A 27,891-nucleotide genomic window follows, 5' to 3' on the forward strand; every position below is an offset into this window, starting at 1 on the left:
TTTTAGAGAGGTTAGCTGCGTATAGTAACACAAGTTAATGTGAAACGAGAGGAGGCTATATTTGCTGCTTGACTTGTGAACGGTTTAAACCAGGGGTCTCCAATCCTGGTCCTGGAGGGCCATTGTCCCTCCAGGTTTTTGTTCCAAATGAATTTCTTCATTGGAGCAATGAAGTGCTTATTAGAAGCTTAATTGGTCCAATTAAATAATTTAGGGTACAGTTGGAACAAAAACCAGGAGGGACACCGGCCCTCCTCGACCAGGATTGGAGACCCCTAGTTTAAACAAAGACACGAGAACTTTGCCATCAAACTATCAACGTGCAAAATGATATTCCCTGATGAACTGGTAGCAAAGATTCAAGCCCAGGAATCTCATATAGTCAGGTTTGTTATATAAATACATTACTTTCTACATGTACTTCTACACATACAATTTAGTCTCAAAATGCTCTTGTGAAAAAATCCGTGGCAAGTGGTCCGTAGAAAAAATCCAAACACTAAGGTGGTCCCTACATTGAGAAAGCTTGGGATCCACTGCTACAGGTGATGCAAATCTTTTGTCCATAGCTGTATATTAATCTAGCAGCAAAGAGATACAACAGGACTTCCCTGTACATTTACAGGTTTGATAACTTGAAAAAGGAGACTCGACAAGCATGTATTCTACATATTACTTTATTTCACCAGCCGATAAATGATGCTGTTATACATGTGCATCTATTTCATTTAAAAAGGGTTTATTAAGTGACATATAAATTATACAGTAGTAATAAGAAAATACTGATACTTTCATTAAAAATGTATATACCCAGAATCATATAGCAAGTAAAATCACTGCATTTTTTAATTTTTTTTTTTTTTTTTTTTTAAATAACAGAATATTAACATAAAAGTAAAAAGCCCATTTTCTATACAAGCCTATTTTCCAATAGTACAGCATACGTTTCTTCCAGGGATACAATAATATAATTCACAGTATGGAAATGTACAGCATTTATATAGAACATCTTTTTTTTTTTTTTTTAATCATCTTGCAATCATCTTGCAAAACTTTTTAGATAGTGACAAATATTTTCAGTGTATATTTGCATTGGCAAATCAGAAATTGAGACGGAACAGGAAATAAAACTTGTATGATTGAGTAGTACAGGAATACTTTATACTCTCTGAATTTGTATTTATTTATTTCTAGTTGTTATTCCATCATATATTACTGTTTTTGATGTTTAATAGAACCACCACTGTATTTCTGTAATGAGGCCAGTATAGCCATGACCACTAGGGGCAGCGTACCAGCATTTCTTCCCCCTGAAATGGTGAGTTTGTTTAATATTTGCAATGGAAAATCTGACAAACTCACTTTCAGGAGGACGAAATTATTGACACATCCAGTCCATGTGTACTCTAGTGGTCATTTTTAGTTATTGCTGCTGATTTTATCAATATGAAGGAGTGATGAAACTGTAATAAAGTGAGGCACAATAACAAATCATAGGATAATGTACAGAGAAAAAATATGAATTCAAATTCATTGAATGGGACCATATATTATCTATGCAGGGCCCTATTCACAGCACTTAAAGAAGTTATTAAAGAATGTCATTTCAGCATATTAATAAAGTGATATTTATAACAAATTGTTCTAGACTGATGTTAACCAACAAATGGAGCAATTTCATGAATACTAAACAGCATTTCATTCATTCAACACTGAACTTGAGTGTACCTTAGCAAGCACGTGATTGAAACAGAACTGAGCACTGTCTCTGGAAGCATCGATCCATCTCATATTAATGAAGCTGGACCAGCTGCAGTCAAGACCAGGTTTAACAGTGAACCTAAAAGCAACAGTGCCCTTCAGGTAAATGTTAACCCAAGTACTGCTGGGAAGCACAAACAGTACCATGAAGATTCCCACACAACGGAACTACATTTGTGAGTGAGATATAACTGGTCTTGATCCGTGGGAGATCTGTTTGGATCATTTAAATAGGGTCCTTTGTGTACTAAATCAAAAATCGATCAGTTTTTAAATGTAAACCACAGCTGTATTTAGACACACCAGTGTTTAAATAAAACTGAATAGCACCCACTCCCCAGCAGCATTTTACAACAGCAAACGACACTCTCAAAGCCAGACTGACACATCGTACCTATAGAGCCCTGTGTGGGGATGGGGGTGGTGCCTGCAATGAAAGGGAGGCAATTCGGTTGTATTTACAGGATGGTGTGTTGTGTGCTGGGGTCTGTCCCTCCTCTGAAACTCAACTTAATGTCCTGATAATAAGAGATAATACAAACAAAGCCATGATAGTCTGTACCGTCACTGCAGCTTGTTTCCTGTACAACCCCAATGGTCTATTGTATTCAGTAATGGGCAAGCAACTACCACTAGTACCTACAAGGTTTATACATTTGATCATTCTGTAAAACTTTCTATAAAAATATCTCTACAGTATTCAGTGGTGTATTTCATATGGAAGTACTTATAATTAACATCATGTTTGTATGCTGTCCCGTGTCGTTAGCAGCCTGCAGAGGGTGTCTAAGCTGTCAAACTGCAGAATAATACATCTCTTTGCTGCCAAAGGTTAATTTCTGATTCCTGACATGCAAATCTCTGCTACATTTTAATACTTTTTTTCTTTAGAATTTGTGCTAGACATGCCTGAAACCTTCCATGAAACAAGCACACGTTTCAATCTCGTTCTGATTAAAACCCCATGCAAACAAACCCATTCAAAACTGTTTGGAATGAAACTGTATCACCCTAAGTGTACGCGTATAATCACATGGTTCTATACAGTCTGTAACCCATGTTAAACAACATTTCAGATCCAATTCCAATTGATGTGCTTTTCTCCTAGCATTTTTGCATTTATGTTTAGTCTTTTTTTACATGGTCCTTGGTGAATGCTATTCACAGCTTACATACAGAATACATAGCATCAATCACCTTTTGTGCATTGTTTACACGGTTAACTGTCTTCCAAGAACATCAATAAAAGAAGTTGAAAGGAATCTCAATATCCCATTACATACAGTAACTTTACTAAATCCAATTAGTTTCTGATCAGTAAGCTACAAGAGAAGATGTAGGCTAATGACTTATACGTTGGCTAAATACACTGACTGTAAAAGTAGCTCCTGTATGTTCTGTTAAATAGTAATGAAAAAAAGATACTTCAAAAAGGTAGCAAGTATTTTAACCTGCATATCTGATCTTCTCATTATTGTACCACTTGTGCTCTTTTTAAGAACCATTTTGCTCAAAAAACAATTCTGAAAGCAAACATGAAGAGATTTTAAAAGATCAATTGTTGGAGAGTGTGTGAGAACTGATCACCAGACATCATTACAATCTGCTTTCCAAGCTGATTAACAGTACAATGCACAGCACATTCTGAGCACGACATGCATTAGGTGTTCAGGATAGGTTGTATCAGATCATCGGAAACCATTCTGAACTTAATTAAAACACCCATTATTATTTTTCCATTTCATCCATTCTGTTTGGAAATGACATCCAGCTTCTCGTTACAACCCTAAGAGATGGAAAGCCAAAGCCTGATTTTAGCTTAGGATCATTTGTGTTGCTTGATTACTACCATAAAACAAATCATAGTTACACAGTTTATTAAAAAATGCATTTATAAATAATGTTTAAGTTTAGAATAAGCCCCAAAAAACTATTTGATGTGGATTGCAAGACTTTTTATACCCATTTTTAAAAAATATATATATTATTATGCGCCGACTGTTAATAGATCCAGTACTACCCTTGCTCCTCCATTCACAATTGCAAGTAACCACAATGTAAAAAAGTGGCTACACACTGTATGTCAGATCAATGCAGAGGCACTGCCTAATAATATGGCACCTCCAGCACCTTCAAGTGCAGGCTGTGGTCTATAGTGTGATCACTGTTCCTTCCTCTTCTACATTCGCTCGTTCTGTACTCCTCCTTCTTTCTGACTCTCGACCCTGAATCTCTCCTGCTGCTGTAAGCGAGCCTGCACTGCTGCTGAGGGCTGAGAAGCCATTCTGCTTGGACCCGAAATGGGGCTCAGAATGTGTCAGAGAGCCCAAGCTGGCGCTGGCAGAGGAGGCTTTGGGGATCTGCTGGGGCTTGCCACTCCCCTCGATGATGATGTCGTTGTCCTCGTCGCTCTCCGCCTCCTCGGGGTGGAAGTTCTGGATAATTTGCGGGGTCACCGTGTAGCCGTAGTGGCTTGTGCTGCTGTCTGAAGACTGACCCGAGCTGCCAGAAGTCCGGCTGTGTCTGACCACGTTGTTCCTCTGATTGGCAGGCTTCACTGTGACAATGAGGTTGTGGCTGTTTGCGATCATCATATCTGTGACCTGGTCGAGGCTCTTCCCCGACACCTCGATCCCATTCACTTCCAGAACTTCGTCATTGACCGCTAACAAGCCCGTGCCATCAGCCAGGCCTCCCGGCACCATGCGGGAGATGAATATTCCTGGGACTTTCTCCAGTCCCTGCGGGGTGACCCGGACGCTGGATCCGTCCCGGATGTAGAAACCGAGTGGTTTTTCCGAGCCGTGCTTGTAGAGTCGGACCCGCCGGTGAGTCTCCGGGAGTATGTCCACGTCGATGATGGAAGAGACCGGGCGGAAATCGCGCGGCAGGCTGATCAGGAGGGGAGGTTTCTTTCGGTTGTTGTCAGCGCGGAGGACAGTGGCGAGGACATTCTTCTTCCTCCTCTTCAACGAGTCTGTGCCGAACGCAGAATAGTCAGCCTCCTCTGCAGGGAAAAAGAAACAAAATGTCAGTTATATCATTTTCCACAAGATGGCAGTGCTTCAATCTAAAATTGGAATAGGTATACTTTTTTTTTCCAGTAAACAATATAAATTGAATTTGGGTTGTATTTTGTTTGCATCCTGAATTGCAGTGAAACCATTAGTGCTCAAATCCAGCTGAGACCCGTTAAAAATAGATACTTAAAAGAAAGGGGGGGGGGACAATTCAATTAGTTTGGTTCGAAATAACGGGAGCAATTGTAAGCATTTTAAAAGTCTTCTTAGTCTCCACCTTTTCTCAGAGTAATGATGCTTTGATACATTTCTGATCACTGCACCATAAGGAGGATGATGATTACCCAAGAGGGTTAAAGGTTAATATTGCTGTATGTGTGGTGTTAACAATGATGTATTGATCCAGATCTGAACTAATAATTATTAAAAGTGATTTGAAAATGACTTTGCAGTGCTGGTTAATATATCCTGCTGTACAGTAGATCAGGTGCTAGCTCACTTTACTTTGTACAGAGAAGGATAGGACCACGCCTTTTTTTTTTCACTGTTGTAGGTAGGAAATGTATTATTAAATTTACCAGTACAATTTGCAGAATTGTTTTTCCATTCATACTGGATTGGAAATTGGCTATAATAGCTTTTATCATGATAAATACAAGAAAAGAAATCCGCTTTGTTTTTAATACAACCTAGAAATGCTATCTTGAGGTGACGGTTTACTGAGCAGGTCCATATTTGGAGAGCTTTATGAAAACAATACTTTATCTAACCAGAAGAGACATTGCACTACAGTCACTTAATGACAAGTACAGAATGCCTACGTCAGAGGTGGTACTGTATTATCTACTAATACTCAGTAAGGAATTTAACAATCCAGCTTTTACAGCTTGTGACATATACGCTGCCCTTGTAATAAAATGACAGAGAATGTTTATTGCACTTTCTAAGTATGTGTTTTGATTCAGCTGTATTACTGAATATCCGAATTCCGCAGCACCTTATACAATCTTCACAGCCCGGCTGGATTACTGAGTCACTGCAAAGTTCGGTATCAAAGGTCAAGGCTGATTTGTCACAAAACTATTCCAGACAATTATTAACTACAGGCATTCGCTGTGTGGTGTGAAGTTTTTCGGCAGAGTAATCCTGAGTGTGAGCCGTGAAACTGGAAGTACGGAATGCAGCGATGCAGTTAGGAAATCTTTTGGTTCTTTAACCTGAAGTAATCTCAGATTCAGAAACAAATCTGCAACCTTTTTCTGTGTTACACTCTATGCATATGATGGTACAGTCCAGGGGACCGCATTTTTTAACAGATGGGTCATTCCATTTTTATTACAACTTTAACAAGGTATTAAATATACATGTATCCCTCACTAAGGAAATAAATAAATTAAATAAATTAAGGTGTCATTCACAAGATTAACCCTTCAATATCAGTCTTCAACGTCTGTCAGGTGTCAGTGGAAATTTATAATTATTCACAGCTGAGGTGATGTGGTGTGTGCGTGTGTGTGATGTGGGAAATTAATTTTCAACTGCAAAAACGGTTCTTTTTGGAACGAAGGCAGTTTCACAGAGCGTTGCAATTGTGGAACTGTACCGAAACCCTGTTATCTTGCAGGGTTCCTCAACAGAGACAGCTAAACGTATGAGCAAGGAGCAGAGACTTCAATGGACTTGAAAATCTGGCTCTTTTGTGTTGGTAATGGCAGCTGAATGGAATGCGTTGCCTAGTTTGTGTCAACACAGAGGATCCAGGGAACACTTGAAGGGATCGGTCTCGGATCACTGCTGATTATGTTCTTAGTCACATAGCCTACAGCATTGGTGTGGCTGTTGAAAAGGAATGAAACATGTCCCGGGAGTGAACAGGTTGTATTAGACAGGAGGTACCTGCTGTACAGACGGGAGGTACCTGCTGTACAGACTCCAAGTCTGGAGAGCATACTTTCTATCTCCTTTGAACCCAATCATTTCAACCGTTGTGATCATGTCTGAAATACTGCTTACAGATAAAAGGAACAATTAATATCACTAGCTTATTTTTGTTTAGTTTTTTGCTTCTTCTGAATTCATTTTACTGCAGTGTGTACAGCAGCGTGCACATTTATTAGAACACCTCAAGGTTTGTCATTTTATAACCTTTATATACCTACCTGCATTAACACCTCTGGGTGTGAGAATTTACATTTTTGGTCAGTAATCAGTGATGTAGAAACAATAGGCACTCGTGTGAAAATGTTAGACCACTTTGTGCTTTAATTAGGCATCTTAAACAACTTCTTGCACATTTTACCATGTGTGGCTATGTGTTCATTTTATCTTACTATTTTAAATGAATTGCATGTGTAGCCTATTTGAGTCAATGAAATAAGACAATTACTATTTGCATATTTTGACAATTTTCCAAGATTTTCAGTTCCAGTGATTTCCTATGCACAACAAATCAAAACAGAAGCAATGGGGTGTTCCAATACATGTGCACTGCTGTATAATGCTGTGCACATGCAACTTTCAGCTGTATTTGAAAGCGTTTGGGAATGGTTTGCGACACAGGTTACAGTTGTAGTGCATTTAAATAAAGAAAATGTCTTGAAACCACGCTGAGCTGTGCCAGCTGCTGACCCAGCAAGCTTTGATAGCGCTGCCTTGCGAGTCATCTCTGTGCAGTGGACCACCAGGTACCTTTACTTTACTGATACATGGATTCTTTCTTTGTATCTAATCACACGAAAACACAGCTAGTCCTGCTAGACTGCACTCTGGACAAAAGACAAGGTTTGAATTACTTTCATTATGTTTAGGACAGATCATAAGCAGAACTAATAGGATGGTGTAGTCCCGTCGCAGAACTACACACCAGGCTTGGCTCAGCTTTGTTTTGTCAACAGAGATTTGGCAGCGACTTTTCAAAATGTCTTTGAAATGTCACGTATGGTCAAGAATAGGGTATTGACAGGAAAGAAGCCAGTGAAGGGGTGGGGACACTTTCACTCTCCAGGTGACCAGGAAGTGCACGACAGTCTAAAAAGACAGCTTACAAACAGATTTCTTTAACCTATAGTAGTACCAGCTTTCATGTTTGGAAATAAAAAAATACATTTGAGACCTATATAATGAATTGATTTGCATGGCATATCATTTATGGAACTATTTTGTTAGCAACAATTACTTTAAGAAATAGAATGCTAGATAATTAAATGTAATTTTATTAATGAATACTGTTTAAATGGCATTCAAATACTGAATAATAATAATAATAATAATAATAAATACTTCAACAGCAATACTGTAGGACTGTACCACACCAGATTGCACAACTCTTGATGTCACTTGTACTTTTCTTCTACAGAACCCTACTTATACTCAGCCTGTGGGAGTCATTATTCCTCTGCATTTCATTGCAGAAGAGAACAGCACCTGAAAGGCTTCAATGGCTCCTGATCAAATGATGTGTCATGCAAGAGCTTGCACTGACAAAGATCAAACAAAACACTTATTGTTCTTTACCCTGGAGACTAAAGTGAAAAACATACAGGATCCTTCAAGCCCTGCAAAGTATGTTAAAACAGGTAATCTTCACCTTCTTTTACCTTCAGAAAAGCTGCAATAAAATACTGTGCAATACTACTGCACAGCACTAAAATATGACTTGCTTCAATGTCTCAAACAGCCAATAAAGTTTCACAGCAGACACCACAGATTTTATCTTAGACAAACATTATGGTTAAAAATCTCAACTGCGTCAAAAAGCGACCCATAAAACCAACATTGGTTCAAATTGCTACTGTATGCAATGGGAGTGATACATCTGCTGTATGCAATGGAAGTGATGCATCTGCTGTATGCAATGGAAGTGATGCATCTGCTGTATGCAATGGGAGTGATGCGTCTGCTGTATGCAATGGGAGTGATGCATCTGCTGTATGCAATGGGAGTGATACATCTGCTGTATGCAATGGGAGTGATACATCTACTGTTTCGACTCAAGAATGTGCTGAAAGATGCCAAAGGCAAAGCGAGGGGCACATGCTTTTTAATGCTTGCACTCTGTTGTATAGAGAAAAGAAAACAAGCCACTGGCAATGGCACTCGCTGCATGCCTGGGCTCTGACTGCATGTAAAAGGTAGTCAGGCATGAAGAATAATGTCAGAAAAGGAGTATTATCTCTAATATACAGGTACAGGACTTCATTTTGAGGTTGTTGAAAGTGACAAGATGCCTACGGCTGGTTTCGCTTAATGTAAGGTAATATAATATTCGTGCTAATCAGACTACCTTTCATTAAGTATAATGGCTTTGCTATGAAGGCCTGCACATTTGATTCTACAGTACTCACATTTCTTTCTTTCACTGTAAATTGCGTTAATTAAAAATGAAGATGGCTTAAAATCCAAACAAATAGCCCTGCATTACTACACTGTTCTAAACAATAAAGGGACATTCAGAGGATATAACAATTGTTATACGTCACCAAATCCATTAAGAAAATAATGGAGAACACCCTTCTTCAATGCAAAACAGGCATGGTGATGGTACTGCAATATGCAACTATCCTGCAGTCTATGCTGGGAGAGGGGCTCCCAGTTCTGCATGTGTTTATATGGTGTGTGATCACCACGGACACCACTACACACCTGGCTTCGATCATGCACGCTGGAAAGGAGTGTATGGGAAAGAGCCTGTATAAACATGCTTAATAGGCACTGTATATCGGTTTCCTATTTGGAGCAGTCTGCTTTTCTGCAGTTTGTGGTTTCCCAGATTAAAAAACAACACATTCTCACTTTATTTGAAAGACTGCAGAAGCCCACTGTTCTGCATTCATTTTGTTTTTTTAGAGTAGCGTTTTTTAAGCTTTAGAAAATAAAACAAAAAAGAATACTACAATATGAAAGTAAATTGTGCTTGTGTCAAAAACTGCTGACCTTCAAAGCTTGGGATTATTACTTCGGCTAGTTTGTGTTCTCAATCAATGTCACCTTTAATGACTATTTAAATCAATACACTGGATCACCCGTGTCCTGTACTGTATGGAATAATACTGCAACAGACAGCTCAACCGAATCATAGCCACGCTTGTACTGATTAAAGCCTATTCCAATGCGTTTTTTTTTTAAAAACATTTTTTTTCCCTGTTACTCTCAGACATGGTTTTATTTCCTATTGCTGCATTCTGTACAATGCGTGTAACCAAATTTCTTATTTTTTCAAAAACAAAAACAAACCCTGCCTGTGTTGACCTATTAAAACAAATGAATGACCACTCACATGCTGAGATCCTCCCAAGCCTTTATGGAGTGCTGCAGATATTTATTTTCTGTGCAGTAAAAGGATGGCTCACAACGAGTATGAAGAAACATGATTGCGTTTTGCTTTCAGTTTTTTAAGGTACCCTTCAGGCCACTTTTGAGTCGGCAGCATCAATAAGCCTTTTATATTTGCTAGTCAATGCAGCTCCCATCATCAGCCTACATGAAGCACTGCACAATTTTTAAACACGTCTACCAAATCACGTTGTACATAAAACCACAACAGCAACTGATGTACTCCATTGCTGGTGCTTTCAATCCTACAATTTCATTTTACCGTCTTTAACTTAGAGGTTTGATAATATCTTGTCAAGCTTGAAAAAGACTGTTGCACCATTTTTAATAGCTTGTGAATATTAATTACATCCATTTGTTCCTTGAGCAAGCAAAATGCAGGATGTAAGGCATAGCATATAACACAACTAGTTATCGAGCCATACTGTATATAAAAAGCATGGGTGCTAAATACTGATACAGTACCATTTCCCGAGTTCCCCAAGCTATAGGTGTTCCAACTTCTAATGAGCATGCAAATTGAGATGGCCTTTTACTGCACATCCAGTTCAGTGCTCTAAATGGTAGCTATATTACAAGCAAGCATTACTGGACATAGCTTGTATGTAACACTGTATGCCAACAGCAGCACTGCACTTTTGAATTACGTCATGGAGTCATTTTGACATTGTACATGAAGGGTTTTACAGGGTGCTAGTCAGTACAAGGTACCAAGCACTCCACTGATCAGGGCACTTGCCAAATAATTGCACTGAAGAAATCAACATTAGGAGAATGAATTCCAGCAGCTTTTTACTAATCTCAGACTGTTCTGCATCTCTTTCTAGCACACTAAAGATAAACAAAGGTTTTCATTGATAGAGGCTCACCGCAATCAAGCAAATCAGGCTGAAACTAGAGCTTCCTTTCAAGTGAGACACATGCCACAAGCAGTCATATTGGCATATTCCTTTATTTGAAATATGTATTTGCACTAAATAATGCAATTTCTGTGTAGAAATCTCTTGATACAGCCTGTATCATTAAATAAACAGATTCACCACACCTTTCCAGCCCTAACCCTGAAACTGAGTCAGCTGTACTCATATTGAAGGCTATTTTTGAACTTCTGCCAGAACTCTTTTATGTCACATACCATAAATTTGAGTTGGCAAACTGAATGCACACACACAAACTCACACACGCCTACGTGCATTCCAAGAATATCTGTCTTTTATCATTGTTTTAATAATGCTTGTTGTCATTTCCAGTTAAAAGTTTTAGGGGCAGAGTTTCAGGTTCTCTTATTTTGTGGCATGGATGCAAATGTGTGTCTTAACTTGCTTCAACATTGTACACAAGTCTCGTATTCCATGCTTAAATCATGTCCCCATCAATTAACAGGCCAAGGACGCAAGTTTGCTGTGCTTGAAGAGTAAGAAAAATATGTATCTGTAATTTCTCTTTTCATTGTTAACATCCTGATGATTTTTACACTGTCTTAACTGTTTGACAATGTGGGCAATAATCTTTACACTATCAGTGCACTAGCGTGGCCATTTTGAAAAGAGCTTTGAAACACACTTTAAAGTTATAAGTGTAAAAAGTTGTCAGGATGTTAACAAATGAAAAGAAAAATTGCAGGTACGTTATTTAAACAGTTGTAGCAACACCTGGGGACGTGTAAGGCTATATTTTTCGGAACCCACTACTTACATTTTAACAATCGCAAATTTTAGAAATGCTTTCAGAGCGCATAAAGAGGGACGTTTGTGTTCTCGGTTTGGTTTCTTGTAATTCTAACTTGGAATTGTGACTAAGCGTTTTGAAGTTATGAACGAAATTATATCAGTTCTAATCAAATTCGAATATAAATGAATATGCAACTAATACAGAAAAAAATATTATTAGAATACAATAAACGTATGTTGTTTGTAAAAGATGTTTGATGTTATTGTAAACGGGATTTAATTGTATGAAAAACAAAAGAGAATACAAAAAAAAAGGCTACAGCAAAGCACTATTTACTGAGGTGTTCACAGGACCTGAACTAAATAGTTCCTTATAGTTTAAGTTTCTTTAGTTAATAGCTTTCACCAATTTACAATCTACTGTAACTCACGCTCATGTTTCAGTTGTACCGTAATTTACAACAAATGACACTGCAGGAAAGAAACCATAGCTGTAATGTACAAAAACGAATGCAATAGTTTACATTTAAAATATATATACTGTATTGTCATGCAAAACTTTTGTATGGAAGGACTTTACATGACCTTAGACAGTAATTAGTAGAATCCCATACTGTAACAGAAGTAGTTTTACAGGTTGTGTAATGTTTGTTTTTACTCCAGCTTTAATAACAAATACAATCAACCCAAAGTAAAGAAACTGTAGCACTTGACTTCCTTTCCTGAGAGCAGACAGCTGCTCATTACAGTTACAGTAAGCAAGATATGACATTTGCAGAAGTTACCAGTCGTGAGTGCATCAACTTATAAACACAATGGGACATCGTGTTCTATAACAGCACAGTTGATATTTTTGAGCAGGTCGGGGTTACTATTAGCAAAGCGTAGAAGTCAAGGAAAAACACGCAAAACCTGAAATGCAGGTCTGCCGACTTCAGATTGCTTTGTGCTCACTAAAGAAATGACCAACAGAACTACTGCATTCCAGCTTTTATCTCCAACTTCTGCCTCCTGCTTTGCTTGGTTATGGGAAAAAAGGTATTTCTTGCATGGCGAGTTTTCTTGTCTCAGTCTGTGCTTACTTATTAAGCGTGAATTACTTTACCAGCTGATCCCTGTTCCTCTGAGGCTGGGAAGCACTTGCATTGCTCTCTACACTGTCCTCTTGAAACTGCCCCCTCATGCCAAGACTCTGGCTAGTACCAGTCAAGGTTTTTATTCCTCTATCCATTAGTCTTTGGTCCAAAGAGGCCGACCCCCGAGGCCTGAAAATGTTTGCAGCCCTCTCTACTCTGTTCTCTATAAACCGCCCCTTCATGCCAAGAATCTGGCTTGAAACCAGGCGTCTTTTTTCTATCCACTGGGCTTTGGTCCAACAAGGCTGACTCCCGAGGTCGGAAAATGTTTGCAGCCCTCTCTACACCTGTCTCAAGGAACTGCCCCATCTTGCCTGGGCTCTTGCAAGAACCAGGCGTGGGGTTAATTCCTCTATCACCTAGTGTTTGTTGCTCTGAGCCCAATGCCTGAGTCCGGGTATTGCTTGCAATCTCCAGAAACTGCCCTAGCATGCTTAGGCTCTGGCTTGAACCAGATCTAGATGTTTTTATAACATTTTTAAAATGATTTCTCTTGAAATGCATACCCATCTGGTGTTTCCTCTGAAAGCAAAAATAAACATATTAATATGTATGTACAGTTACCTGTAAAGGATTACAAGTACATATGATGACTTTATTGTGTCTGGTGTTCACAACGTCACCATTATATTCTATATTCATTAATAGAGTGGAACACGATGCCCTGTTTTAGTTTGCCAGTGCTGGCTCTGCATAAAGACTTTGTGAACAAACCCTACATTGTTAATCATGTAGTATCTAAAACCTCATCACGCTGATGCTGTATGACAACGCGGTGGAAAATCCAAGACAATGCTAGCTGTTATCCAGGTAATGAACACCAGAGGAGTTTATTCATGACAACCCCATCTTGACCTCATTCTACCACATGATACTGTACAACTATGCCACTGTTAACTTGTCCTGCAGCTGTTGTAAAATAAGGTCTGGACAGACCCCACATTTTAAAATACCTCTTTTAAATATTTGGTCTTACAGTGCCCTAGTAAAGTGTTGAGGTCCCAGAGCATCACCACATCTTGTCTAAGGGGTTTATTAGCATATTGCTTTGCTTACATGAAGGGGCTTCTTTAATATGTCCAAGGGCATGGTAAGAGTCAACAACATGGCTAGGTACCCATTCCACACGCTCACCACTATCCTACCCTGTATCCTAAGTCTGTCTGCACTTTCCATAACCTCCATCTAGGCTATACCTTCTGTGTAATGCAAGCAATTAACATTCAGCCAAAAGTTCATCAACTTCGAGATTCAAAAGACAAGGTTATTCCCCAAAGCACAGAATGATCTTCATCTACTGTATCTGAGGCAACAATCCTAAGACGGGGACACCCTTAGCCCGTACACTGAAAGAAAGTAAAAACTGCATTGCACTTGTACTAAACAGGTTAACAAGCCCAGGAGTGCTGTATTTCCTGCTAGTAGAAATGTACAGTGGAACAATAGGTTCACTGTTCAGCCTACTCAAATTATACACAGTATACATTCCATCAAATATTTTGGCAACTTGCCAGAGGACACTGCGTTAATAAATAACATAAATGTAATTGGGCTTGTGCAAAAAAAAAAAGGGAATAGGCCAATTTTCTAATGCAGACACTGGGCTCTATTCAGTTTCTTATTAGGAGCATGTTACGATGTTTTCAGGTGGTTTGTGATGCATCAAATCCTTCTTTTCTTTTTACGACTCTAGTATTACGTCTTTTAGTCCAGCATTTGGTGCATTGAGTATTTTTTTAATTAATATTTTTTTTAAAGTAGTCTATTCTAAACCTGGACTTTCACAGATGAGCAACACACTTCACCTAAACGGACATTCGGCTGACTGTTTGTACAGTATGGACTTCAAAAGATTGTTTTATTTTTTTACTTTGTCGGTTCTTCTAATAATTTATAATTTAAAGGATTTTTTTAAAAAATTTTTTTTTACAGAAACCAAAATGCCTTTAATTGATTAAACCCTTTCCGAAATCTCAGCCTTTCAAAAGAAAAAAAAATTATGAATCACTTCGAATAAGAAAAAAAAAAAAAAAAAGTTAAGAAACTCAAAACTAGGCTGGGCAATGTCTAATTTTTCACTATTGATATATCGTTCTCCAAAAAAGCAGATACATTGATTTATCGATGTTATGAAAGGGTTAAAAAAAAAAAACACGCAGTAATACATGTGGAGCTGTGGATTACTGTGTAACATTGCTAGTAATGCTTTAAACTATTATGCATATTAAATCTATTTATGCATATATTAATTACAAAATATAACATTTTTTACCTTATTTGTTTGAACCAGTGTTTATTTCCACAAACTATTAGGAGATACCTCTTCATAGGGCTGGGTTATGCAAAGCACCTGGATGATGTGACATGTTTGTATGTAATTACAACTGTGCAACATTGGCAAGAACTGTATAGCTGTTGGTTGGCTATAAAGTGGGTAAAATCAGAGTTTGAAATGGGCATGATGAAGGGATGACCGATGAGTCAAACATCTCAATATGAGACAAGGCAGATACTACACAGGTACAGTGATATCAAATATTTACAGGCTTATAAATACCTTGACAGAGATCATGATTATGTATACCAAGTACAGTTTCATACTGTAAAAGGCAACCTCACAAAAAAATGCTGTGAACTTTGATCCCAATGACAGGCTTTCACAATTGCAAAAGAAAGGAAGATACACATTGCAATAATAGAAAGACACATGAGAAAAAGCACAATGCAGTAGATCATCCATAGCCTCCATCTAGAAGAGAGCTTGGTTATGTAGAAAGTCATACAGCTGCAAGCAGCGGCAAGAAGGATCTAGGAGTGAGGTCAGACACAACACGACTGTATGTTTAGTGTTCAACTTGACTGTGGGACACACGGCAGCTTTAAATATCATGCCCATTAAATAAAATGCCTGCTACTGAAACAAGGTTAAATAATGAAGGGGGGGCCGCAGCTCCAGAGTCAATTCAATACTGGAGCCCTCAATGTATGCCAAGCCCCCTTTCCCCTAAAACCTGCTCCTCTGTCTCATTTAATATCCTTCACAGCTTGCTGATCAGAGGCTAGCCTGTTTCCAGATGGCTGACTCATTGACTACAAGCAAAGCCTCCGTCTACCAGCTATTCAGTACACTAGAGGCATAGTTACGCATGATCAATCAAACAAGCCCCCAGTGGAGATGATACAAAATCCATTATAGTAACGGACAAAAGATAAAGAGGCATTTACCAACGTGCACCATTCACTTGAACCTCGGCACACTTGAAACGAGCTTTGCATGAAATCTGCAATTATGAAGTTCAAATGCATAAGCACCGGCCAGCAGTGCATCATTTTAAAAGCTGAAGGAGGCATCGGTAAATTGCAATTAGGGTTTATGGTTTTCAAATAAAGGGAAAATTCACATTCTGAGCAAAGTACAACACAGAACAGGATTTAAAACGCTATGAAATGTTATATTATGCACTTGCAAATTCAGTCAATAAGTGTGTTTCAGCTGGGACAGGAACTTTGGGCTTCTGCATGTAATCAAATTGCAAGCACAGTATTACACTGTGACCCCTAATCCCCTTTGACAAAGTGGCTTAGCAAGTATAGGTCATATGGCTGGTGAAGGAGCTTAATGTGCAGAGCTGTGGTCGTAATCTTTTTAGTATTGCTTAAACAAACAGAAGACAATTGTTAAATCAAACTCACAGTACATGAAGCAGCACTGCACATTGTAGGTAACTGGAGGGATAACTCGTCTAGAATTCATTTTCACAAACAAATGCACATGAACTCATTTATCTCAGCAATTTTGCCAGTGAATACTCATAATAAACTCTATTCACTACAACCTTAATAAATGTCCCATGTAAACAATATCTGGACTAAAAGCATCTTTTAGTGCATGAAATTCAATACTATAAAGAAACATCAGCTTATTTTTAAAATAAATCCCTTTCTTAAAATTGCCTTTCCCAATAAGCATAGATCTTTGCAATCCATTCTCACTGCATTATACTTCCGTACAGTGCAGGGGTGGAAATAAAACTCCCATTGCATAGCAGCTTGATCCATTCCTGGTTTTACTATGAATTTAATAAAACACCCCGACGGCGTTTGCAAGGCAGGATCACGAAAATAAGGAAGTTATAAGCAGCTGAGACTGGATTCAGTGCTGCACCGAATGTTACACGCAAGAGCTAACACGTTACTTTCATTTTAAATTAAAAACTACTTTCGTTTTTACAGTTTTCTATGTACATATACCTGTTTACACACTAGTTTCTTTTGAAATGTTTATTTTATTATAGTTTTTCATTTTCTGAAGTAGTGCTTTATATGTGGAGAGTTATGTATGTTTAATTGTATACGCGTTTCGGCTGTGCAGATGTTTGATATGATGTGCTTGAATAAAACTTGAGTTGTATCGGATATCATTTTAACATTGATGTTGTTTAAAATGTACCGTCATAATGATTGCCGGCGGTGGTTTTAGGTATGAGTATAACCACGGCGGTTCTAGTGTTAATGTGGTAATTTTTGTGGCGCATATGTAGAATAATATTGTCTGGCATTAGGTTTGAGTACTCGAGCACTAAATTCTCACCTCTACTCCACATTGTGGTCTTTCTCGTCAGGGAAAAAAAACTTTTTGGACATTAGATCTTGTCAAAATAATCTGATTAACAAAAAGGACGATATATGCTTGCGTTTCACTTAACAAATATATTTTAGTTTAGAAAACTAAAACGCTAACTTACTGTACTCTACAGTCCCACAATATTTCTTACCTTTCCGCTGTAAAAATATCCGAAGAAGAGGGATGGCTGTTGATATTGCTTTGTGGTAATTATCATCATTGTTTATAGGTAGTAAGTCCCCATGAATGTCTGCATATCCAACCAACACCTCCACGTTAGGGATTCTGTGCACATGTTGAAGTAATCCATAGAACTCGTCAAATTTCCCAGGTTTCGATCGGTCCAGAGAAAACCGTCGGAATTCTGCGCCAAACTGTAACCAGAGAAAAATAACACTGTTAAATAAGATACAAAATGGGAGTTTTACAAAACAAAATTAAAAAGGAATGCTAACCAGCTGTCCTTTTTCTTACCTTGAGTTGTATCAACATAAAAACTGGTCCCCTTTAATTCTGCAATTTTAATGTTAATTTGTATGCAATTATTTCAAATCCAACACAATAGATAAAGTGCTGGATCCTGGTACACGACTGATAAGGTACCTGGAAGCAGGAGCAACGGCAGCATTGTATTTAAAATACTTGCATTACAAATTAAAGCATAGAACCTCAGTAAAAAGGCTAGCTCACAATCACAGCCATTATATTACCCCATATTTATTTCTATTGACGGTCTTAAATATCAAGGCCATCATCAGCAGTCCCAAATGTATTAACGCCCTGTTAAAATGACTTGTCCAAGCTACATGCTGTAAAACTACCAAACCCTCTAAAAACTTGCATAAAATAAAATATAAAACACACACACTAATATATATATATATATATATATAGGAACTAAAATAAATAACAGTTTGCGTACAAGAAAACTATAAGGTCATTAAATTGATTTTTAAAAGTCACACCTTTAAAATGATGATTGTGTATTTGGTATTCAACAAGAAGGAATCTCAAAAACATACAGCAACTGTAATACAAACTCTTGTAAAATACCAACAAGGCACAATGAAAAGGCTGCACTATCACACAGCACTTACTCTCTTTCATAAAACCCATTCATTCTTCAGATGTTATGAGGGTGGCTTTAAATTTGCAAAGTAAATAGAGTATAGATTTTGCTATTGCAATTATGCTAAAATTGCACTCTTGTATTTGAAATGGCCTCTTCTGTTTCCACCGCCCCCATTCTTACTCAATCAGAGCTGCTTGCTGTGCAAGCTGAAGTGCTGAACATTTGATATCAGTTCTTAAGGAATAAAACGCTGCAAGGTTCAAATGCTTTCATATAATGCTGAGAACTCATTTCGAGCTCTGTTAAAAGAGCTTACCTTCTGTAAACTATACCCTTACCATAATAAGAAGCAAATAAAACAAGCCTATTGTACTATAGGAGCAGGACAAAATCAAAACCACGGTCAGACACCACAGTGTTGTTTCAGAGTGACATGCCTGCAAGGTGTTCTCGAGATACAGTATCATGAAAATCTGCAGGTTACACAGGGGTTCCAATATGTTGTCTAAGCACAGTATCCTTGGTATCTGTGCTGTCTCTTCGTTTTTTTTTATTATTTGTTTATTTAGCAGACGCCTTTATCCAAGGCGACTTACAGAGACTAGGGTGTGTGAACTATGCATCAGCTGTAGAGTCACTTACAACTACGTCTCACCCGTAAGACGGAGCACAAGGAGGTTAAGTGACTTGCTCAGGGTCACACAATGAGTCAGTGGCTGAGGTGGGATTTGAACCGGGGACCTCTTGGTTACAAGCCTGTTTCTTTAACCACTGGACCACACTGCCTAATCAGCACGATGACTAATCAGCACGGAGCTGTTTTCCACCGCTGTCAAAACAGACAGTCTCTGGAGTATGACAGTGCTGTTTTCAGAGGAACACTATGCTTGTAAACCACTACATCAAATGAGTTGATCTGATTTAAACTTACAGTAGTCAGCTGCTTTCACCACTTCAAAGGATCTGCACAACTACAGGCCTAGACTGCAGGCTCCATTCTGTACACTTGACAGCTATTGTGTAAGAAAAAGAGGACCACTTAAGAAAATATTGATTGAGTTTCTTGCTGTAAAAGAATTTCCAAAGTGAAAACAGCCAAATGTTGTGTTAAGCAGAGTTTCGTAACATACAGTACAATACAATACAAAGAACAAGACTGACACACATGTACAGCAAACACAGATATAGCCTTTCGCTGTGTATTTCTGCATCGATGCAAGTGTAAATAACGAAAGGAGAACAGGTTTTACAAAGACTTGCTCCAGGTATTAGTGCAACTTTACAGCAGATCTCAATACAGTTTTCTTTATTATAGTGGCTCCCATTCACTTTGACTTCAAATCATGAGTCAAATTGGTCTCCCTGGATACAGTACACTTAAACAGTAGTCCTATAAGTGTAAACTATGAAACAAACAATTCAGGAGAATTGGAAAAAAGGAACCTATCTGGAATGTGGTTTCGGTAAACACCACAAAACAAGCATGCCAATAGCTGTACATTAAAAATTAGAGCAAAGAGTGACATGAAAAAGTAGATCTGACATACAGACTGACACACGGACAGCTCCCAGATTCCAACGCTCTCAACACACCCACAATCTGATACCATACACACCCAGAATCTGATACTAAAGTGCTTTCGTAACAGGGCAGAGACTGGGCACACTCACAAGTCAGTGTCTTAACCACTATGGAAAAGAGCCGGGCATGTCTGCATTTGTTAAGGCTGAGTGTTCATCTGCATTTTGCAGCACTGTGCAATTTCATTAGGTTTATACTTGGTGGGGGGGGGGGGGGGGGTGTTTGGGAACCCAACCCCCCTGTGACTGTGTTACACAACACTACTGTAGTGCACCGTGAGATTCATCAGCTCAAAAAAATATTCCAATTGATGTTAAAATGTTGCTGCATTTCCATTACACAAAAACAATGCCTACTGCACAGCGTTCTGTGCTGAAGCTGGCAAGCTTAGCAATACTACATCCACTACTGTACAGCATGTTGCAAAGCAAAGTTTCCCAATTCATGTATACCTTGATGTCTGTTTTAGCATATTCCAGAGTTTTGTATTCGGAGCATTTTATTCTTGAAAAGTTGGTAGTTTTGTTGCACGGACACGATAAGCAAGCCCCTCCTACTACTTGCAGCAACAGATGGATAAAATGCATCTTTTCAGTGTGAAAGCAAAGTGTTCAATTCCTTTGTATTATAAAAATATCAATTTCTGCAAACACTCGGAAGCCACTGTACAGTCATTCAATGCATATGACATTCCCAAGAGCATTGTGGGTTTATTTACTTTTTTGGCACAAAAATCGATATCCGAGAAGTAAACTGGTTTGTATCAGAGCCAATACCATCCAACTACTATTTTAACAACCCAAAAAAACAAAATCATATTGTGAAGAAACACTTGCATGTACTGAATTTCAATTCAGCTAGTTATTGGATATCTTGAACTGTTACTAGTGTGCCCATTGCATAATGCACATCCTTATATAGTAACACAGGGCTGTGTTAACCTTGCACCACCTTTCATTCCCATAGTTGTAAATCATCAACCACATCTTGGATTAAGGATAAATGAATGACTCATGGTGTTGGCATTACCACTTCAGTCACACCTCTGAGATACAACACTATAGAGGTATAATACACTGAATGCACGGTAGCAGAAACTGTAGTGACACTTGTTCATGAGGTCAGGCCATGAGTAATACTTTCTATTAAACAAATATAATTGATATTACACAAAAATACTCAGGAGCACTTTGTCCTAGTAGAATTAAGGGGTTTATGTATTGAGTTACAGTGTCACCAAATTCTGCGTAATCTGGTGATACATTAATCAATATTGGACTTAATTCTCCAGAGATTTAATTAACCTAGCCAGGCGCCCCAAGGAGAGTTAGTTTTACGCTATTCACTTTACCTAAATAATGCATCCTCACCACGTTTTGAAAACAGAATTCAGGGATGGAAATAAGACTCCCATTGCATAGCAGTTTGATCCATTCCTGATTTTACTAGGAGTTTAATCAGACACACCTGAGCTTATTACTGATACACTGGGGCTAATCAAGCACACATTAAAACCTGGAATGGGTGAAAATGCTGCAGTATGCAACAGGAGTCTTATTTCCATCCCTGTAATTGTGAATGAAGTGAATGGCAATCATCTGGTTTTAAGGCGTGCTGATCTTGCATACGTAGTGTGGATAGGGAGTCAGATCAGAAAGATATCCCAATGTGACTAAATACAGGAGTAAGTTTTGAAACCACTGTAGACTACTGAATATTAACAAAGACTTCAAGCAGTCGCTTGTCCTAATCAGTAGGAATATACCTGGCAAAAGTTTCTTGTGTCTCACAGTAACTTCAAACAGTTTGTTTTTTTTCTCCCCCCAAAAGTGGGACTTCCATATTCCTTGCCAAATGTGTCTATAATATATCAATACAGTGGATGAAGGAGATGAACCATGTTTGACTAGTAACTTGAACACCCGTGTAGTACACATATAGGCTACGTACAGTAAAGCCAAGAGCAGTTTGCTGTCATTAGTTAGTTAGCATGGGCAGCAGTGTGGAGTAGTGGTTAGGGCTCTGGACTCTTGACCGGCGGGTCGTGGGTTAAATCCCAGGTGGGGGACACTGCTGCTGTACCCTTGAGCAAGGTACTTTACCTAGATTGCTCCAGTAAAAAACCCAACTGTATAAATGGGTAATTGTATGTAAAAATAATGTGATATCTGTATAATGTGAAATAATGTGACATCTTGTAACAACTGTAAGTCGCCCTGGATAAGGGCGTCTGCTAAGAAATAAATAAATAATAATAATAATAACAATAATAATAATAATAATAATAATAGCAAGAAAATGGGTTCTGAGCAGATCAAGAGTTTGAAAGGGGCATAATTATGTCTGAATCTGTATTTGTTGCATTAACTGGACCAGAAGCAACTATGGGAAGACAAAAACGTCATATGCAGCAACATGAAATTCAAGGCAGTTATTGACAGAAAGATGGATAGACATGATCAGTTCTTATGAGACCACGTTATAAAGTATTTTTTGAGCACTATGAATAGTTTAAGTGATGCATAAAACACAGCTCAAACACAGACAAAAAGGACCATAAAAATAGGTTACATTACACAGTATAAATAATGTAAAGGAAGCTGTTTTATATAATAACATTAAATCATGTGATTATTAATGAAGTGTGCACACACACATGCTTCTATTATACACATGATTTATGAGCATTAGTGCCAAAAATAAATAAAAATCTCACTTTCCCACACCCTGAGAACTGGCAATTGCACTGTATCTAACTTCTATCATTGGAAAATATGGTTCAGGTTTCATCATGTTTTGAAGACATACAGATTCAGGATCTGGTGCCAAATTAGACTTTAACCCTTCTTACTTCCACAGAACGCTTAACTAAAGTGGAATAAAGCCTACTGCCCCGTAGCACTGCATTCATTCAAGGTTACAGGCTATCCATTTTAAAACTTTAGAAGTCCAGGATCAGTACTTTCTTGTTGGATGTATTTTCAAAGTAGAAACGGAAGTTTTATAGAGCAGTCGACTGTGTCCCAAGTTTCTATAATAACACATGCTGCGTTATTCTACCCTGTCCAGATAGGCAAGTCATTATTTTACATCATTAAACTTACAAGCGCTCAATTATAAAAAGTGTGAAAAAAAGAAAGGTGTGTTTTGTTTACTAGCTGGGCTGTCATGGGATACGAAACCAAAGGCTGCATACCTGCGTCAGGCATGACTTGCTTTATCATCAGCTGTTAACTGGAGGCAACTGAAACAAATTCATTTCTCATGCCTGAAAACTGATTCGATAGTATAAGAACTTTAAACAATATATTTTTTTGACTACAGTAATTTATAGTTCCTGTGATGCCTACTGAAGAACGTACAGTTTGTCTTTGTTACTATAGTAATATATAACATGCCCAGTCCGCAGTTCCGTCAAAATGATTCTAACAGCCTTTAACTCCATGAACCAGCTCGAGCATCAATGCCTCCATTGATCTCTTAGTATCTCACTGATGATATCGGTCTGTCTATCCCTCTGGACTCGCACAGTACAGTACACTCGTTATACAATATTGTATTTGTTATTTTATGTTTCTGAGTTTGTTATTTTTAATGTTTTAAAAAAAAGTTTACGGTATAACGATGACATATTAATATAGAAAACGAGCCAGTAACGTCAACAACAAAACTTACGCCGACATTTATTTACAAACATTTCAAAAGTCAAGAATATTTTTTTTTATTTTTATTTGGTGGAAACATCGATAACGACATTCGAGCTGTATTTATTTCAGCAACATTCCATAACAAAAAATAATGTCTTGTACGTGTATTGTACGTGTACGTGTTACGTGTACGTGTAATTTCAGTTCTGCGTTTATTAGACTGAGTTCACCTGTCTCTAATCCAGATGCTAAACGGCTTTACCTGCACTGTCTTGACCGTAGCTACAGGCAGCAGAGGTTAAAACCAAGGCCGATGCACACACTGTGTAGAAACTGACAATGTATCTATAACGTTACAAATATGGCCAATTCAACAGTCCACTATCATTAATCTTAACACAAAGAATAAATGATATTCACTGTTCACTGCACTGTCCCTCTGCAACAGAAAGAGCTCGCTCGCTACTCGTGTACGGTTATAAAAACACTACTGTACATTACATTAGTAATGCATTTACTGTCATTGCTTCAATACACATTTAGATCAGATAGGGATAAAAGTTTGAATCCTCAATTTCTGATGTGTAGCTGGCTCAAACAGCAAATACTGCAACTAGATACAAAATGAGTATTTCCGAATGTCACACAATTCCTCTTCTTTCTCTGGCTGGAGATGGGAACTGATCGTTCCGGTGAGGGAATTAAATATGACCGACACTGACAGGTCGTGTGTACACAAAACTAGTCTTTATCACGCTGTGGGGGAAACAATCGAACCAGCTGCGCAATAACATACAACCGATAACAAGTTGAAGCTTGAATAAGTCTGACACAGCTACCGCTAAATCGGAAATGCTAAACTGTGGTAACTCGGCTACGCACCTTGCTCTTCACCTCCACAGCGCTCAGAGACCTGTTGGTCGGCACTCGGTGGTTTTTATTCATGTTTAGATCCGCGACCCGGGGTAACAGGCTCGCCCTCACCAGGGCTATATCCCCCACGGCTCGCTCTGTCTCTCTCTCTCTCTCCGCTGTCTGTCGTACTCGAAGTCTGCTCACTTGTTATATTCACGTATTATAGCGTTGCCTCATTCGCGTTCTCGCTCCTTGATTTCTGCTTGGTATTTTCTCCTAACGTCTCCCAGGATGTGGACGCCTCCGCCTGACAACCTGCTTTAAACTCTCTCTCTCAGAGTCACACAGACAGGCACACACATACACACAGTGACGCAATCTGTACCCAGGAAACTGCCGCACACCAGCCTCGTTTCCACAATGCGCGTTCACGCCGGCTTCATGCCCGCGCCACAACGCTTGTTAGGACACGCAGGTAACCTTTCGAAGTGCTGCATGGACAAATGTTTCATAATTACAAGGCACACAGGTGCACAATGTATGGTGAGTATGAAAGCTGTAGAAAGCCAACTGCCCCTCGTTTTGACCTACAGTCTCTCAGGAGATATAGTTATGTTTTTGGATGTGGCCAGTGAGTTGTAATTTGTAATGCTGTAGTATAATTATGTAATTGTATTTTTTGTTTGGAATGTTTCTCAAGCGGTGCTATCAAATCCCATAACCATACCATGGTAAATAATTGCCCTAAATACATATCACACATTTAAATACTGGATTTTGTGCTTTTCAGAATGGATTTTTCAGTTCTATATTTCCTAATTACCTTTACTAATACTTTAGCCCTGTAATGCCCATTTCTGTGTCACATACTGTATTATTTTTTTTTAAATCCAGCCTCACAAGCCTTTTCGTATGCAGCACCAGGGGGGAAAAGTGTTTTGTACAAGAAACAGAATCTAGTTGCATTAATAAAGTAGCTCATTTCAAACATGCCAGGGGATTACAGGGTCAAATAGTATAATGTGAGTTATTCCATCACCTAATGTATAATACAGTGAATTATAGGTCATCAGTGCTGCCCCAGAGACCACAGTAAGTTGAACGCACAGCTCCTTGACTGCGAAAGGAAACTGGGCTTTTTCTGTCAGTACTGCAAAGGGTAGTAGTGTGTGCACTTCTGGTTCTTTCCTGCAACTACACTTGGTGGCGAGTCAAACAAATACTTTGAAAGTTTTATACTATCTTCGCTAATTTGAACTATACCGTTTACACTTACACGCTTAACGGTTGTACCAAATTCACAAAAAAAACGCGATATAGGGAACAATTCAAGCAAAGAAAAGTAAAGGCCAGCTGTACTCAGCAAAACTTGCTAGCAAGTTCAATTATACTTGCCAGTACATTATTATTTATTTCTTAGCTGACACCCTTATCCAGGGCAACTTACAATTGTTACAATATATCACATTATTTTTACATACAATTACCCATTTATATAGTTGAGTTTTTACTGGAGCAATCTAGGTAAAGTACCTTGCTCAAGGGTACAGCAGCAGTGTCCCCACCAGGGATTGAACCCACGACCCTCCGGTCAAGAGTCCAGAGCCCTAACCACTACTCCACACTGCTGCACATGAATTGCCACTGATTATTAGAAAATTCGGTTCACTTTCCAAAGAGTTAATCTGCAGTAAGATAACATATATGGCATTTAGTGTTTTAGAGGTATATGGTTTTCTTCACATGAGTACAGCAAAAAATATTCTGAAACCAATATATTCGTCTTGCCCCACTAGCAGACGATGCAGTGCAACCTGTGCCTCATAAACCGAATCTGCAGAGCGAGCTTGGATCTGACAGTGAAGTGGAACACAGTATTTACAATAGAAATCCTGCAGGGAGAATAGCTGCTGACATGGATGGCATGCAGAACTGATTAATATCCTATGATGCAGAGGTGTCCAATCCCGGTCCTGGAGGGCTATTCCACTCCAGGTTTAACAGGTAAAATGAGATAATGAACTACTTCAGGGTCTGGATGGAGGTTTAGTTGGTTCAATTAAACAGTTTGGAACAGGGTTGGAACAAAGACCAGGAGTGGAAGGACCCACTTTGGCCACCCCTGCTATATCATTCTCTTTGTTATTGTTTCTGCTCAGAGCGTTATTTACCATGCTAATAACTACTCCAGCACACCCTAGTGGTCATTTATAAAAATACAGCACTTGGTAAAATGAAGCTTTTAGGAGTCATTTCAGAAGCAGCCCCCATTGAACTATAGGAGGCTGTGTGGTCCAGTGGTTAAAGAATAGGGCGTGTAACCAGGAGGTGCCCGTTCAAATCCCACCTCAGCCACTGACTCATTGTGTGACCCTGAGCAAGTCACTTAACCTCCTTGTGCTCTGTCTTTCGGGTGAGACGTAATTGTAAGTGACTCTGCAGCTGATGCATAGTTCACACACCCTAGTCTCTGTAAGTCGCCTTGGATAAAGGCGTCTTCTAAATAAACTTATAATCATATTTGTAAGCTGGGTGACTAATGACACACTAAGTAAAAACAGCAAAAAGGAATTATGCTATAATAAAATATTAACCAGTGAAGAGATTAAATGAATACAGAGATCTGGGAAACTTCCAATAAAGAATGAAGTACATCTCTTAATTATTTTATTATTTTTTGTTTTCACAAATGTTCCCATTCCTATCCTATCAAAGCTCAGTTTCTATGTAGAACTGTTATAGCTACTCTTCAAATTCTTTACAGTAGTTGGACAACACACACCTGCAGCATGCAACACACACTTTTGTGTTATGCAATTGGAACCCCTGGCATACAGTCTGAAATATAGGTTGCACCTCTCTGTTCCAGTTTACTTTCAGTCACGATGTGCAAGACAGCAGAAATGACAGACTTTGACAGTGGAACAGTTACCCAGGATTGCATATACATTACTGACTTTGATATAGATATTCTTATAAAAGGGACTGATATTTAAAAGACGACTGTCGTTCATGTGACGAGGTCGACGGTGTGTACTCTTACCTGCACATTTGATAGCACCATACCAACAACAGTGCTCTCTCCCTCTCGGCCGTGAATGGAAGCAGCTGAGAGTCACGTGACCGTATGTTGCCAACATGGCGGCGCAGTGCTGATGTAGCAGGTCTGTACACATTCACTCTCTGTGTGGAG

At 38.7% G+C, this 27,891-nt stretch overlaps 1 protein-coding gene across 2 annotated transcripts; it reads right to left on the reverse strand.

The window, feature by feature from the left end:
* Nucleotides 1–661: 661 nt before the first annotated feature.
* Nucleotides 662–27,812, reverse strand: LOC117419954 (partitioning defective 6 homolog beta-like). Of its 2 annotated transcripts, none has more exons than XM_059004176.1 (3): nucleotides 27,742–27,812; nucleotides 17,694–17,916; nucleotides 662–4,768 (listed from the first exon to the last, which is right to left on the reverse strand). In XM_059004176.1, the coding sequence occupies exons 1-3, from the start codon at nucleotides 27,760–27,762 to the stop codon at nucleotides 3,912–3,914; spliced, it is 1,101 nt and encodes a 366-aa protein (XP_058860159.1). In that variant the 5' UTR covers nucleotides 27,763–27,812; the 3' UTR covers nucleotides 662–3,911. The 2 variants fall into 2 exon arrangements, with proteins under 2 accessions (XP_058860159.1, XP_034761701.2); XM_034905810.2 differs by lacking the exon at nucleotides 27,742–27,812 and adding an exon at nucleotides 24,726–25,157.
* Between the last annotated feature and the right edge of the window lie 79 nt (nucleotides 27,813–27,891).

This window comes from Acipenser ruthenus, chromosome 29 (assembly GCF_902713425.1).
Source record: "Acipenser ruthenus chromosome 29, fAciRut3.2 maternal haplotype, whole genome shotgun sequence".
NCBI lineage: Eukaryota > Metazoa > Chordata > Actinopteri > Acipenseriformes > Acipenseridae > Acipenser > Acipenser ruthenus.

Coding starts and splice junctions, on each gene's coding strand:
- LOC117419954 (XM_034905810.2), bottom strand. CDS start 24,788: ATGAATAAAAACCACCGAGTGCCGACCAACAGGTCTCTGAGCGCTGTG. Junction 17,917..24,725: donor CTGTGGAGGTGAAGAGCAAG/GTGCGTAGCCGA, acceptor CTCTGGTTACAG/TTTGGCGCAGAATTCCGACG. Junction 4,769..17,693: donor GATATTTTTACAGCGGAAAG/GTAAGAAATATT, acceptor TTTTCCCTGCAG/AGGAGGCTGACTATTCTGCG.